Source organism: Tiliqua scincoides, chromosome 10 (genome assembly GCF_035046505.1).
Source record: "Tiliqua scincoides isolate rTilSci1 chromosome 10, rTilSci1.hap2, whole genome shotgun sequence".
Taxonomy (NCBI): Eukaryota; Metazoa; Chordata; class Lepidosauria; order Squamata; family Scincidae; genus Tiliqua; species Tiliqua scincoides.
Genome location: NC_089830.1, coordinates 24,174,294 through 24,188,146, shown reverse-complemented (window position 1 = coordinate 24,188,146; position 13,853 = coordinate 24,174,294). Strand labels below are relative to the sequence as shown.

The window sequence follows — 13,853 nt, the reverse complement described above, 5'->3', positions numbered from 1 at the left end:
GCTTGATCATACTCAAATTGAGCAATCTAGAGTTTTTAAGTATCTTGGGGTTTCTTTCAATGCTCAACAGTCATGGACTTCGCATTTGAATGGCTCTAAACTGAAAGCTATGCATTCATCACAACTACTTATGCACTTTGTTAGATCGAAAGGGGGTAATTTGGTGATCCCAGTGATGGAGGTATTTGCTAGGAAAATAATACCCCAATTAACTTATGGTGCTGAAATATGGGGTTATGCAAATTTGTCCAGTTTAGAGACACTTCAAAACTCCTTTATTCACTCTCTTCTTGGAGTCCCTTGTTCGATGCCTTCTTCCCTTCTTAGATCTGAGACAGGCCTAATTCAGATTGAGGCCTCTTGCCATACTGCTCTGGCTTTATATTGTTATAAGCTTGTCTCTATGGCTGATTCTTCTTTACCTAAAATTTGTTTCAAAGAACAACTCACAACTCCATCTTGTAAATCATGGTTATCTTTGATAAAACCCATTTTAGAATTTTATGAAATAGATATGAATCTTTTGCCTACCTTTTCTTCTAATAAGATCAAGATTTTAATTAAAAATAAAATTCAGCTTTTTTTTAAGAGAAAGGACTTATGCAATATTCTTAACTTACCCTTTTCTCCTTCTCCTTTCTTATATAAATCAAGCTTTGGTGCAGAAAATTATTTTACTAATTTAACTTTGCTCCCTTTACGTAAGGCCTTTACTGCATTGCGATTTCAATGTATGCAATCTGCTGTCTTAGTAGGGAGATATGAGAACATCCCATATGATCTAAGACTTTGTATATGTGGAGCAGATGTAGTTGAGGACATCTCTCACTATTTATTAACTTGTCCTCTTTATGAAGCACCAAGATCTAAATTTTTGTCACCTTTAACACCCTTGCTACAGGATAGACCTCCTGTAGCTCAGGTTTGTTGCCTTTTAGTAGGTGCTGACATGGGGATCGCTCTGAAAGTGGCTAGTTTTGCTCTTGCAGCATTGAAAATCCATTCAAATTATGTAAAATCTTGTGCAGTATAGCAATTGTGTTTATGGGAAATTAATTTATTCTATAGAGCTGATTCTGCCAGGGTTTTATTTCTATTTTATTTCTATGAAGTTAGATTTGGTTCTATTCTGGTCAATTTCGAGTTAAGCTGTAAGCCCTTATGAATGGTTTTTGATATTGTGGTTTATTCCATGTTTTTATTCTTCTTTTATTAGTTGATTTTACTTGTATGATGTTTATAATTGTTCCCCCTTTTTAGCCTATGGTCATATTGTAATTGCTGTATTGCTGAACTTTTATTGTAATAACCTATGGTTACCACAATTAAACTTTGACTTACTGACTGACTGACTGACTGACATCGCTGATGGCAGATGGGATGGGAACATCTCATGAACTCCAGCACCTCCATTTGTTCTGTAAGACCGCACCTGACTTGTGGCTTGACTTACTTTTTGAAAAGACTCTAGAGAGCAAGTCTCTAGTGGATTTATGTCAGTTTTCCCCCTCCCACCCGGCCACCCACAGAGTCCTGTTCACTGTAGGTTGGTGAGACTGTTGAGGGTTCTCTGAGAAAGATCATTGGTCTGCCTGTCCCTTCTGAGAGCTAGAGTTCCCTAGAGGGTGAGTAAGACTGTTAAACTAACTGAGGTCTGAGGGTCTGATACATCTCAAGGCTGTCATTGAACTTCAGACCGCAAGGGATGCTAAGTGCTTTAGGGGTGCAATCCTAACCCCTTATGTCAATGCTTTCCAGCACTGGCATAGCGCTGCCAATGGGACGTGTGCTGCATCCTGCAATTGGGTATCACTCAGAGGCCTTCTCAAAGTAAGGGAATGTTTGTTCCCTTACCTCAGAGCTGCATTGCCCTCATGTCAGTGCTGGAAAGCTGGAAAGCACTGACATAAGGGGTTAGGATTGCACCCTTAATATAGCTTCTGGGCCTTTTCCACCCTGAAGTTAAATTGCAGCCATGGGAGAAGGGAAGAGCGTCCAATCTGGATGAGGACTGTGGCATGTAGAAATGGGACATTTAACCCCTTCACTCCGTAGCACAGGTCTGAGAACAATCAACCCCCTTCTTTGAAGAGTCAAACTCCATACAAAGCCACATGAAGTTTGACCTGAAAATGACTGCATTTGCAGACTCTTCTGATGGGTGCTGAACTTGTGGTGCCTTCCTCAGTGAAACTCTCCTGGGTGACATTCCTCTTAGTCAAAGCCTGTCTTTTTTGTCTCCTTTGTAGTGGTAACCGGAGCCACGGCAGGGATTGGAAAAGCCTACGCGCATGAGGTGAGTGGACTGTGATGTATGAAAGGCTCTTAGAAGGGTCCTCTTGGCCATGCGCAGGTTCACATACATTCAAGGAGTAAACAAAGACAAAAGTGATCCACGAGCCTTCTGTCAGGAAAAGGAGCACAGCAGGCACTTTTCACACTTGGTGATTGGCCTTTCCTAGCCCTTTGCAGCTAGTCCTTTGCAGCTAACCCTTTGATCTCCTGACTTTCCTTCTTTGGCTTCCAGCTTGCCAAGAGGGGCCTCAACGTGGTTCTCATCAGCCGCTCCCTGGAAAAGCTGAAGCAGGTGGCTGCTGAAATTGGTAAGTGAGAAGCTGCACCTGGGAGGCGGAGGTGACTGGGCAAGCTGCTGGGTCCAGCTCTCAGAAATGGGACTCTTTCCAGAGCTCTGGGATCCTGAAAGAAAAGATTGCCAAAGTAATTACTGACACAGCAAGTTGGAGCCATGTTGAAGGTTGCTTGTTTTATGATGACAGATTGATAAGTATGCTGTTCTTTTGCTATCTCGTTGTTTTTTGTTATAGGAAGAGTGTGCATTATAAGAGGGGAGAGTGGTAGTGGGGGATGGGGAGGGCAGACCAGCACTGGGAGGGGACATGGACAGCGGCATAGGCTCCTGTTTGATCTTATCCCCCATCCCAGGCCTGATCCACCGACATATGGCTCTTTGGACTTGAGCTAAAGATTTTGCTGGTGCAGATCCAAGTACAGTGGTACCTCGCATAACGAATGCCCCGCGCAGCGAAAAACCCACAGAACGAAAGCGGTGTGCAAAGTTTGGTAACTTGCATAACGAATTTTTATGACTTATGCTTTGCATAACGAATTTTTTTTTTATTGTCCTGGTTTGTCTTAAGGGGGCGGATCTTCATGTCCCTTTATGATCCCGTTCACCCTAGTAAGGGGCAGATCTTCATGTCCCTCTATGATCCCGCCCGCCCTAGTAAGGGGCGGATCTTCATGTCCCTCTATGATCCCGCCCACCCTAGTAAGGGGCGGATCTTCATGTCCCTCTATGATCCCGCCCACCCTAGTAAGGGGAGGATCTTCATGTCAGCTTGCTCCCAGGAAAGTGTGCACAGGATTACAGCCTTCAAACTCCCCACTCAGCATCCCCCCATCGCTCATTCACCCTCTCACTGCCCCATTTCCTTCACGTTTCCCCATGATCAAGGCAAAAGCAAGCAATTGAGTGCAGCTGCAGTGTCCTCCCCAGCTTAGAGCACAATCCTGTGCGTGACTCCTCAGAAGTAATTCCCATTGTGCTTACTCCCAGGAAAGTGTGCTCAGGATTACAGCCTTCAAGCTCCCCACTCAGCATCCCCCCCCCCGGTTTTTGAAATCCTCTGTACAGTATGTATGCCTTTAAAGAGCACTTAATAAACACTTTGTAAACCAAATTTGACTTTGTTCTGACTTTTCTTGCCCATAGGAACGCATTAATTAAATTTCAATGCATTCCTATGGGAAAACGCGCTTCGCTAAACAAAAAACTCGCATAACGAAAGGACTCGCAGAACGGATTAATTTCGTTATGCGAGGCACCACTGTACTCCCATCGCAGCAGTGGCTGCTTACTTCAGGGCAAGGGAACAGGTGTCTCCTTACATCAGGGAGACCTCCAGCTGCCTCTCTTTCCATGCTGGATATAGTGGAGGCCGTACTGGTGCCGCTGCAGCTCGGCACAGAAAGTTAGTTAGGATTTGGCTGTTCTGCTTCAGAGACATAACCGGACAGGCTGTTCGGACCCCTGCAAGACTGGACACCTGCATGTGTCAGACAACTGCTCAGTGTTCCTAAGTCTGCCTGTTGGTCTAGTGACCTGTTCTGGCAAGGCAGTTCCAGCATCTCTTTGCCTTCACTTCCCAGAGGAACAGCACAGCCGAAGCACCAGAGTCATCCAGATGGATTTCACCGAGGGATCGGAAAGCTATGAGCCGATTCGAGATGCTCTGCAGGGCCTGGAGATTGGCATTCTGGGTATATGCACCTTTTCCTATTTATACTTTTTATTAAGCTTTTTAATCTTGCGTCATGTACACTATGGGAGCAATCCTAACAGCACAATAGGCCAGCACCAGTCCCAGCCCAGGAGGGTAGCACACGTTAGTGCCTTCTCGGGAGTCGGCTGGGCCGGCGCTGGGTTGCGTGCCAGCCCACGGAGGCTGCCTCCTGCCTCCTCACCAACATGGGGAGGGAGGGTTGCATCAGCCAAGCTTGGCCAATGCCCAGGCCTGGGGAGGGCAGGAGGAGGCAGGAGAGAGGGGTTCTGGGATGGTGGGAGGGCGGGTGGAGGGCAGTCCTGGAGGAGGGTGGGTGGGGAGCAGGAGGCAGGGCTGGGACCCAGCTGTTATGATGGATAACAACCCCGTTCCCTGGGCAGTGAGGAAGAGCTTGAAGCTGCTCCGTTCTCCTGAGACTTGTGCCACCTCCTGAGGTGGCATTCTCGGTATATGCACCTTTTCCTATTTATACTTCTTATTAAGTTTTTTAGTAAAGCAACATGCACACTATGCGCACAATCCTAACAGCACAATAGGTGCTGAGGTGACACAAGTCACTGGGGCCTCACTGGGGCCGTGGTGGCTTACCTGGGAGTAAGGGGAAGAGTTTCCTCTTGCCTCCTGCTGAGCCACTTCTGACCCCAATCTTGTGCTGAACTTGCCTGTTCCAATGCAAGATAGGAGTGAGCTGTATGTCCAGCAAGCAGTGGAGAAATCACTGGAAGTCCCTCCCTCAGAGAGTCAGAGAATATCAAAATGGGGAGAGGGTGTCAGGCCTTTGGCATCCAAGCCCTGAATTGTTGTGAGCCAGGATGTGGCAGGAGGGGCCTTGATGTCCAGGGCTCATATGAAATGTAAATTAAAGGAACAGCACCACTGTATGTGATTGGTAATCAGCTGCACCTGTTGCAGGTGCGAGCCATGTGAGCTGGGAGAAATGTGTGCTGAGTCACGTAGGCTATGGAGGAATGGTGCAATGCACCACTGGACAGCCAATCAGAGTGGGTCACAAGACTGTCTTGTGACTATGAGGTCGCCCTACTCTGATTGGCTGGCCCCGGTATATATGGGGGCAAGAGCAGACTTCAGGTGTGGGTTGCTGTGGTGGAGTTTCTGTGCGTCCTGTTGCTGGTTTGTTCTGTGGCTGGGACTGTGCATTATCTTGACTGTACCTCTCTGTATCCCTGACTTCTGGACCATTTGACTGACTACTCTTCTGCCTGCTCCTTCACCAATACATGCTTCTGCAACAAACAAGCCTGTGGCTGCTTCTTTGGCTCTGTTTGGGATCGCCTGCTTCTTGTGCTCTTTCCCTACGCTCCCATGCCACTCTGCTATCAGGAAAGCAAGGGCTATCCTCCCCTGCTGACCTGACAGAGGGTCCATTTTCTAAAGATGGCTCTAGTTTTTTCATTTGAACATGTTGTGGTTGCATCAGTCTGGTGGTGTTCTGCCAGATTCCCAGTCCAAGCTCTGCCTGGAGAACTATGCCCACTTTTAGCTAATTAGCTCCCCTTCTTTCCTCAAAAGTGACCCTGGTTCTGCCCTGCAGTACTGCTGGACCTTACCACCAGGGTAGCTTGCCTGTTTAACCTACAGAGGTCCTCCTTCCTGCCAGCAGCCTTCCGCCACTACAGCAGCCCCTTGGTCCTCAGCAGATCTTGGGCACAGCAGCCAAATACCAGTCTTAGTGTCTCCAGCATTTCTGCTCCAGCAGCTTCCAAAGTCCATTCACACATCAGTCCATCAGCAGTTCCAGCAGTCTATTAGCCATCAATTCCTCAGTCCATTTCTCCAGTCTGTCCTTCCTCAAGCTTCCCACCTTCTGCTACCCACACCAAACTCTCCCTTCATCAGGTGCTTTTATGCCTGAGGGCTCTATTCCCTTCAAGTGGCTGCAGCTGTGCAGCACACTCTGCTGGGTGCCCAGGCCTTACCCTTAAAGGGGCCACTGCTGATACCACATCTACCTCCTGGCCAGATCTTCTGCGATTCCAATACAGGTGGCTGTCACAAACATCACCCTTGGGGTAGGGAAGGACCAGGGGAGATTCCCAAGTCAACCAGGATTTAACCCTCCTCCACCTACACCATCCTCCACAAACCCCCAAGAGCAATGTTTATTTATTTAGCTTACTCCAAGCCCCAGGTCCTATTAACATACATGTCCTTGGTTAATTATTGCACTCAATTTTCATGTAAAAGATTTTTATTATAGCTTTAAGGGAGCTTCAATTGCTCCAATAACATATTGACATGATTTACAGTAGCTTAAAAACAAGAAAAGATCATATTTAAAAAGAGGTTAAAAATTACCTACCTTTCAGGTCTCTCAGCATTTCTTCCAGTATAAAAGCTGTTAACCCCCAGCTCCCTTCCTCCTGCTGTGTGTGTTTTCATGCACCCATGCCCAGGTTTTATTCTTTAAATTACTAATGCACTACAACTGGGTAACAAACACCCAACTTAATCCATCTTAAAGGGAAAGGGACTTGCCCCACCCCATGACACTGGCCTCTAATTTCAACCCACATTCCAGCCTGTTGTCTTGAAGTATGTGCCTGAGGTCTCTTTGTGCTCCTCTGCTTTGTTACTGAGGGAAGGCAGAAGGGTGGTGGCTCTGACCCACTGGCCTTCTGTGTCTGTGTGACAACTCACCCTCTGCTCACTCTTTTTACAGTGAACAATGTTGGCATGACCATTCCTCTGCCACTGCATTTTCTACACCTCCCTGGCATTGACAAGGTGAGTTTGGTCTCAGCCAAAGACCGCCTGGCACCTCCCTGCCTGTCATCAGGTACCGCCATTTGTGCAATCTCCCCTGCACACAGTTGGTGGCTCAGTGCATTGTGACATGTCGGCTGCCATCCCTGGGTTGCAATTAGCTGAGCACGTGAAGTGGAAAGTACAACGCTCGTTTGTGGCTCCCCTGTCCACCACCCCATATTTCACAGGTCTCAAGCAGGCATGTAATGGGGCTCTTCTCAGGTTGAGTTGGAAAGTGCCCTTACATCCCCCCCCCCAACACTGGGTCTTTTTAATCACTGACCCGGAGCTGCTGGGCTCCCCTTCCTAGAGCAAATATGGTGTGGAATTCTAACCTTCTTGGAAACAATGTTCAGAGAGGTTGCCATTCTGTTGCTGCAAATAGGGCCACACATTAAGGGCGCAATCCTAACCGGCACTCATGCCGGCATAGGTGCCCTGGAGGGTCACAAACGTGCCGTAAAGCATGTTTGCGCCTCCGTGAGTGGGAGCTAGGTCAGCGCATCCAGATGTGCCAATGCGTGGAGGGAGAAACCTGACATAAGCAAGCACACTGACATAAGCGGCAAACGTAGGCATGGGGGTGTGAGGAGGGGGCGGAAGGGGCATTATTGGGAGGGGGAGGGCGGGCCCGGGGGGGGCACACGGGGTGCCAGGGGTGGGGCCTTCTTGTGCCTTTGTCTTGTTTTTGAAACTTCCCTCTCTTGCATGGAGGAGCCAGTAAACACCCTGACCAAGGGAGTAGGTCTTTTTTAGGACACTATTTTGATTGAAAAGTGGAGCTTAACTAAAATCAATACATTTTAAAACAAACCTTGAATTCAAGTCTTCAAGTAGACTCAGGCTCTACTTCTGTCAAATTCAGACTGTGGCCGCTCTTTCTCTCCACCTTTTACTAGCTGAAGTGTCCTGTGACGCTCCAAAGGCTGTGGAGAGATGCCCAGGTGGTCTGGAAAGTCAAGGTCCCCTTGGTCTCTCATCAGCTGCCAGAAGCTTTGTGACAAGACAACAACCAAGACAGTCACACTTCTTTTCCGTCTCTTACAGTATATACCTGACTTGGTGAACTGCAATATACTTTCGACATTGAAGGTGGGTTATGTATGGATGGAAACGAGACATGGAAGGGGAAGGTGCTTGGGCCCCGTTTCCCATCACTGACTGTGTGTCATTGCTCTTGTTCTCCTAGATGACACAGATCATCCTTCCTCAGATGGTTGCCAGGTAGGCAAGGAGGGAATCTGCACACCTCAGAACCTGCCTGTACAGTATTCCAGAATGACACCTGTGAGGGCTTCTGCTTCCTGCAAGGAAAGGATTTTGATTGGGGTTGTCAACAATATAGGAAAAAAGTATCATGAGCAGATGTGTGGACAGAACCCTCTGCTCCAAAAAAGAGGGACAAAGCTCATCTGTGGCAATTTGTGGCAAATTTGCAGGAAAGAAAGGAACAGTAGTAATAATATAGCACAGAGATGATTCTGGTCCATGGCACATTGAACCTAAAATGGTTGGTTGGCCACATTGCATAGTTTAGAAGGCTAGAAAGAGACATTTGCTTGTCTCCATTTGCTCTTTTCCAGTCCTTGGGGTCACAGTCTTTCTGGTGCCACAAGGGCTCTTTGATTGCTGTAAAGGCAATCCTTTACACTCTGGAATATTTTGGAGAATCTTGGTTTGCATTGGATTCCTTAGGGAAGGGCAGGTGTTGCTCTAACTCACCAGAATGACTCTCTCTGTAGGAAGAAGGGGATTGTCATAAACATATCTTCGATACTTGCCCGTCGTCCTATGCCCCTGCATCAGATATATGCTGCATCCAAGGTGAGGAGCATGTACACCTCTGTAACCCTATACCTGAAGGTCCAGGCTTTCTTACTTCCATTGTCTCCCTCTACTTCATGACCTCCAAATAATCTGCTTTTCATATAATAAGTGGAACTTGCAGCTTGATCGTGCCCTTGTCAGTTGAGGTCTAACCATCTTTTGCAAATGTGGCTATGAGAATGGGAGCCAATGTCCTCACCCTAAGTGCCCGTGGAGTTATTTCCACCCTCAGACCTTGATTTTTCTGCTTCTGTTTCAGACATTTCTGGATCTTTTCGCGCGAGGGTTGGACCGAGAATACCGCTCCAAAGGCATCATTGTGCAGGTATTGTTGATTGAGCCTCTTGTTCTTATCCCAAGGAATCAAAGGACAGTCGGACTTGTGGCAATCACTCAACAGGGCTTGGCAAAATTCCCCAGTTAAAAAATTACTTATTCTTTACTCCTTATTTCACTTTGTATATCGTGTGGTCAGGGGCTCAGTGATGATCTATCTCCTGCAGTGCAATCCTATCTTGTGCTGCAACAGGCAGACCAGGAGGCCTGCGCTGTATCCGGCATAAAATAGGGGCTCAAAGTGGCTCAGCCAAAGGCAAGGGGAAACTCTTCCCCTTACCCCCAGGTAAGCCACTGCAGCCCCTATGGTTCTCCTCAGTGGCATGTTCGAGGAGAGCGCTATGCTGCTCGGGAACGGGGTTTGGGATCCAGCATAACTGCCCGGTCCCAGCCCCAACTCCTGCTCCCCGCCCACCCGCCCCCAGGACCGCCCTCCCCTGCCCTCCCCTGCCCTCCCCCTGCCACAGAACACCTCCCTCCTGCCTCCTTCCCACACACCCCAGAGCCATGCGTCGGCCAAGCTTGGCTGATGCGAGGCCCCTCCCCAAGTCGGCGCGGAGGTTGGCCAGTATGTGTCCGTGCGCCAGCCAATGCACGAGGAGGCGCAAACATGCTTTATGGCACATTTGCGCCGGCCCAACCCCAGGACAGGCTTGCGCCCTTAGTTAAGCAACTTTAGTATCTGGAGGCAGGGCAGAGGAGAGGAGGAAGCAAGTTTGCTTTAATTACTAGTTCCCCTTTATCTTGTGCTAGTGTTGTTTTACCGTAAACAGAAGAGATGAAAATGATGAAGGGAAGGCGACAATTAATCCCCCCCTCCGCTATCTTTGCAATTATCAGAAGCTGCCTAACTAAGAGGCAGCCCATCACTAATTCCCCAGTGATTCGGAACTGGAAGCAACAAATGGGACAGTGTTTGCAAAGATGTACCATTCAACCAATGGTACAGTAACTTCTGAAAGCCTGGATTGGCATTTTGCCAGGCCATATCCATTGATTGGCAGTCAGAATATGAAGCCTCCAGATTGTCAAGGCCTGGGAAAAAAAGTACTTGGAGCCTAGATCTCCTGCCCAGAACCTTCTGCCGCTTGAACCTCAGGCTGCAGTTCCCAGCTGCTGTCCTGAGGAATCCTGAGCTGGAGAAGACAAGCCTGGATTCAGACATGGTCTCCCGCTGTAATGCTCCTTTCTTCCGCAGAGTGTGCTGCCCGCTTTTGTTGACAGCAATATGACTGCCAAGTATGCAGAATGGGGGAAGATACCGGCAGATGTGTTTGCGCACAAGGCCTTGAATACTGTGGGGCTCACCAACAGAACCTCGGGCACCCTTATGCACAGCATTCAGGTATGTTCAGTGTGGGTTGCAAGGTAGATTAATGGACAGCAGCAAACCCTTGTTTGTTTTTTATCCTCTATGCCAGCAGTTTTCAAACTCTCTAGGGGAGTTTGAACTGCTCTAAGTCCTTGTGGGGGGTGGGGGGGAGGCAGCGGGGGTGGGGGGAGGCAATGATGCAATCCCCAGGATCGCATCCAGGCCTGGCAGGTATATCCTACATCTTTGCAGGGCTTGCCAGAGGCTGCCTCCCCAGAGACAATATCTGGAAGGGCTCTTGGGCTCAGCTGGGGGACTGGCCGGCTGGGGGTGGAGCCTGCAAGCTTGTCGACCTGCATGCCTGATTGCTCTCCTCCTCCTCTTTCTTGGCAGGTATATTCTACATCTTTGCAGGGCTTGCCAGAGGCGCGAGCCTTTGGCGCAAGCCAAAGGGCTCTTGGCCCGTGGCTCTTAGCCCGGGGCTCATGCCCGGAAGATCAGATGCCCTCTTGGTCAGCAAATCAAAAACAGTGGTCGGATATCCTCCCCTTCTGTTTAGCAGGGAAGAGAGGAGCAACAGTCTTTTTGCAGCAGAGGATCCGCCTGTGAGACACCCAGTGCTGGGCTTGCCTTGTTTTTATATTTTTATAAGCAGTCCTGCTGGGTGTCTCTCTTTGTATAGGCCAGTCTCAGAAGGTTTGAGAATTTGGGGCATCTGTGCCTCTGGCCTCCTCCCAGAACCAAGCATTTCCTGGGGGAGAGGGAATAAATTTGAAGCCAGTTCTGGCTAATAAGGCTGCGGCCTCATTACATCCCCCAAACTCTACTCCTTAGTCGCCTTGGGTGCCCCCCAGGGAGAAAGACAGATTGCAACTCCAATAAATAAATAATAATAAATACTCCTCTTGCTCAGAGAAAAGCCTCACTCAGCCTTGCTCAGCATTTTCCTTCTTTTTGTTTGCCTTTCAGTGGCTCCTGGCACGGACATTACTTCCCCAGTGGTTGCATTTTTCACCCATCGGGACTGCTCTTATTTCCTTCTTCCACAAGATCGTGATGAGGCAGGACTAGCCTTCCTTGCTGAAGATCCGCGAGGGGATGGGGCATGGCCCAATGCCCTGGCCCTAAAGCTTTGTTTGGGTCTTGTTGTCCTGCACGCAGATGTTGATGAGATGTTTCCCACTAAGTTTCCACTGCATATTTGGGAAGCTGCTTTTCCCCCCACATGACCAATTCATTTCAGTCGAGAATTGAAAGGGCCTTGATAGCTTTAACAGCCAGGGAACAGCCGCCCTAGTGGCCCCTGTGAACGCCATGTAGAAGGCGAGGAAAAGTCCTAAGCAGAACCGGGCTTACTGGTTAACACGGAGCTATTTCTTTTCTTATTGCTAACTTAACACTGACCTTGCAAAAAGGGGAAGTAGTCTAAGTGAATACTATGTGATCAGGCTTCTCTCAGGAGTGAAAGCCATTAGTATACAGGTATGCCCCCGTATCCGCAGGGATTCTGTTCCGGAACCTACTGTGGATACCTGAATTCATGGATAATACCGGATGCTCCTCACCCTCCAGAGGGAAGGGGTGCACGGGGGAGGGAAGCACTGATCTAATTCGCTTTTCAGTGAAACCACAGATACGGGATTCACGGATACGGCCCCCCATAGTAATCTTTACAGATAGCCATATCAAAGAAAGTGTCAACAGGGAAAGGGTGAGAACCACCAAAGCAAAACAAATGGAAGCTGGTGAAACTGATTTTTCTCCTAGTGCTCACTTTTTGCTGGTGTTGTCAAGTTGCTAAATGATGATTGCACATCCTAAAAAACTGTACAATGTAACACACCCTTTCTGTGCCAGGCAGAGGGTTGGTTTTTTGCTGTGCTGCCACGACTGCCTCTCATTTTCACCTGTATCTTTTTTTTCTTTATTGATGAATAACAAAATAAAAAGGATGCTATCGTAAAATGCAATATTATTTATGTATTTAAAAAACCTATAAAGGAAAGGGGGGGGGGAGAAAAAAGGAAGGAGTATAAAAAGGAAGGATAAAAATGCCAGAGTTACAGATATTCTTATACAGGCATGCACTGCTTAACAACTATTTGCTTAATGACGGACCGCATGTATGACGGTGGTCAAAGCACATTAAAGATTAATGATGCAATTGCATCTCCCATAGCCTGCGGCAGAGTGACTGTTTACACAACAGAGAGGCTCTTAATTCAAAGAAGAGGCAATCTATCTCTGGTAGCCTGTGCAGGCAGCTAGTGTGTAGCACAGCGTGTCTGTTTACACCACAAAGGCAATAGATGGGACTGGATGTTCACTTAATGACCTTATCACATAACAACCAATTTGGGGCCAATTGGAAGCAGCCCAAGACCTAGTGTCTAGAATGAGGCTAAGGACAGAGAGGGACTCTGCTGCTGCTGCAAGTGCCACTTTCCAGGAAGGCCAGGAAGTGGCAGGTGAAGGACGCACTGGTGTAGCTAAGGGGGTGCAGGGGGTAGCAACTGCACCAGGCAACAAGTTTTAGGGGTGCAATAACCTGAGCTTGACACTAGTGGCTAAAATTGTGAAAACCTTCATATTGTTGAATGATACCATCATGTTATACAGTATTCAATGCAGAATTTAATGCAGAATGCAATGAAACAAACCGCATCAAAATGTCCCTATTCTATCAAAGGTTATAACCAAATAACCGAAAATAAAAGCGCAACTGCATTATGTAACAAAAACTGGATTATCTTAACCCAAAACCGACCAATGAGACTGATTGGTTCGAGAGGAAATTCTTCCCAGGGAGTCAATTGCATCAGACTTTTTTTATTGAAACTGTGGGGATGGAAACAGAGGACCCAGCCAGGACACTGTCTGGCTAGGTGCAGTTTGTTTGCACCCGCTGAGACTTGCTCAACTGGCACGCATCACACTCCGTTCCAGGGAAATCTAGAAAACCAGGATTCTGGTAATGAGAAGCAGCTCAGTGCTGGTTCAAACATACAACTGCACTCAGAATCCCGGTCTGACTGCCCTTGAACCGCCCTTCCTTTTCTTTCGGTCCCCTGAATTTCACTTGGATTCTCTTATGAGGGCAGAAACAGCAGAACTATAAGCCAGATTCTATGTATATTTGGGACATGCACGTTGATAAACAGACAACTGCATCTGCAATGCTGCTTTCACAGGGAGGAGGTGCTGAAATGTATTCAGCCTGACTCCTGCATGTTGCTCTCAGGGTTGCAGGTGAACTGGTTAAGCTGGTTATTTGTATGTAGTGAAGGAATTTTTTTTTTTAATTTTTG

At 47.9% G+C, this 13,853-nt stretch overlaps 1 protein-coding gene across 1 annotated transcript in view; it reads left to right on the top strand.

Moving 5' to 3' along the window:
- The window catches only part of LOC136661067 (very-long-chain 3-oxoacyl-CoA reductase-like), a 38,399-nt gene extending 27,245 nt beyond the window's left edge, over positions 1-11,154 (top strand). The window contains exons 2-11 of the mRNA XM_066638089.1: positions 2,250-2,296; positions 2,528-2,603; positions 4,171-4,281; positions 6,985-7,049; positions 8,118-8,162; positions 8,260-8,294; positions 8,813-8,894; positions 9,157-9,222; positions 10,432-10,578; positions 10,939-11,154. Coding sequence (XP_066494186.1) covers positions 2,250-2,296; positions 2,528-2,603; positions 4,171-4,281; positions 6,985-7,049; positions 8,118-8,162; positions 8,260-8,294; positions 8,813-8,894; positions 9,157-9,222; positions 10,432-10,578; positions 10,939-11,154 — 890 coding nt within the window. The remainder of the gene's footprint in view (positions 1-2,249; positions 2,297-2,527; positions 2,604-4,170; positions 4,282-6,984; positions 7,050-8,117; positions 8,163-8,259; positions 8,295-8,812; positions 8,895-9,156; positions 9,223-10,431; positions 10,579-10,938) is intronic.
- The last annotated feature ends 2,699 nt before the right edge of the window (positions 11,155-13,853 follow it).